The following is a 732-nucleotide window of genomic DNA, read 5'->3' on the forward strand; positions in this document are numbered from 1 at the left end:
CCCCCCCCCCCGCCTCCCCCCCCCCCCCCCCCCGCAGCGGATCCACCACCACTGCCCAGCTCCATCCCGCCTCTCGCCCATCTCATCCCGTGTCTCTCCGGGGACCATCCCCTGCATGTGCCTACGATGCTCCGGGTGGCAACCGCGTCCTCCCTCACCCCGAAAAATGGTGGTGGGGGAGGGGGGTCTTGGCGCAGCCGTCAGCCCCGCTCTGTTCTCCCGCAGGTTCTACTCACATTCTCACTCCCACCAAATTTCTCATGGACCTGAGGCACCCCGACTTCAGGGACTCTACTAGGGTATCATTTGAGGATCAGGCTCCAGCAATGGAGTGAGCCAAAGAAACCAAGTAAAGGCAGCTTACTAATGAAAAAAGAAACTCTTCCTCCCCGAAGGGTTTTCTTTGATTCTTCCGTTCCTCCTTTCTTTAATTATTATTTTGGGTTTCGTTTCCGTTTGGTTCTCCGATAAGAAAATGCTTGCAGTTCCTCCTACCCAGGTGGAAAAGCATCCAGTGCCGCTCCATCATCCTTCTGCCATGTCTCTCGGCCAGACCTGGCCGGCTCCTTCATGCCATGAGTTCTTGTTAGCAAGGAGCTTTTAGGTCCCCTAAAATTCCCCCCAGGCAAGCACAGCTGGATACACACCTTGTAGGGCAGGGGCAGGAGCCCCTCACCGTCTCATCTGGTCCCTGGATTCTCATCTGGGGTGCCTGGTAGAGCCGCTTGCCAG

At 57.1% G+C, this 732-nt stretch overlaps 1 protein-coding gene across 1 annotated transcript in view; it reads left to right on the plus strand.

Annotated features, from left to right (window-relative positions):
- STXBP1 (syntaxin binding protein 1) overlaps positions 1 to 401 on the plus strand; it is a 9,249-nt gene extending 8,848 nt beyond the window's left edge. Inside the window, exon 17 of the mRNA XM_009282264.2 lies at positions 226 to 401. Within this exon, the coding sequence (XP_009280539.2) occupies positions 226 to 335 (110 nt within the window). The 3' untranslated portion in view covers positions 336 to 401. The remainder of the gene's footprint in view (positions 1 to 225) is intronic.
- The last annotated feature ends 331 nt before the right edge of the window (positions 402 to 732 follow it).

Source organism: Aptenodytes forsteri, unplaced genomic scaffold (assembly GCF_000699145.1).
Source record: "Aptenodytes forsteri isolate BGI_AS27 unplaced genomic scaffold, ASM69914v1 Scaffold325, whole genome shotgun sequence".
Taxonomy (NCBI): domain Eukaryota; kingdom Metazoa; phylum Chordata; class Aves; order Sphenisciformes; family Spheniscidae; genus Aptenodytes; species Aptenodytes forsteri.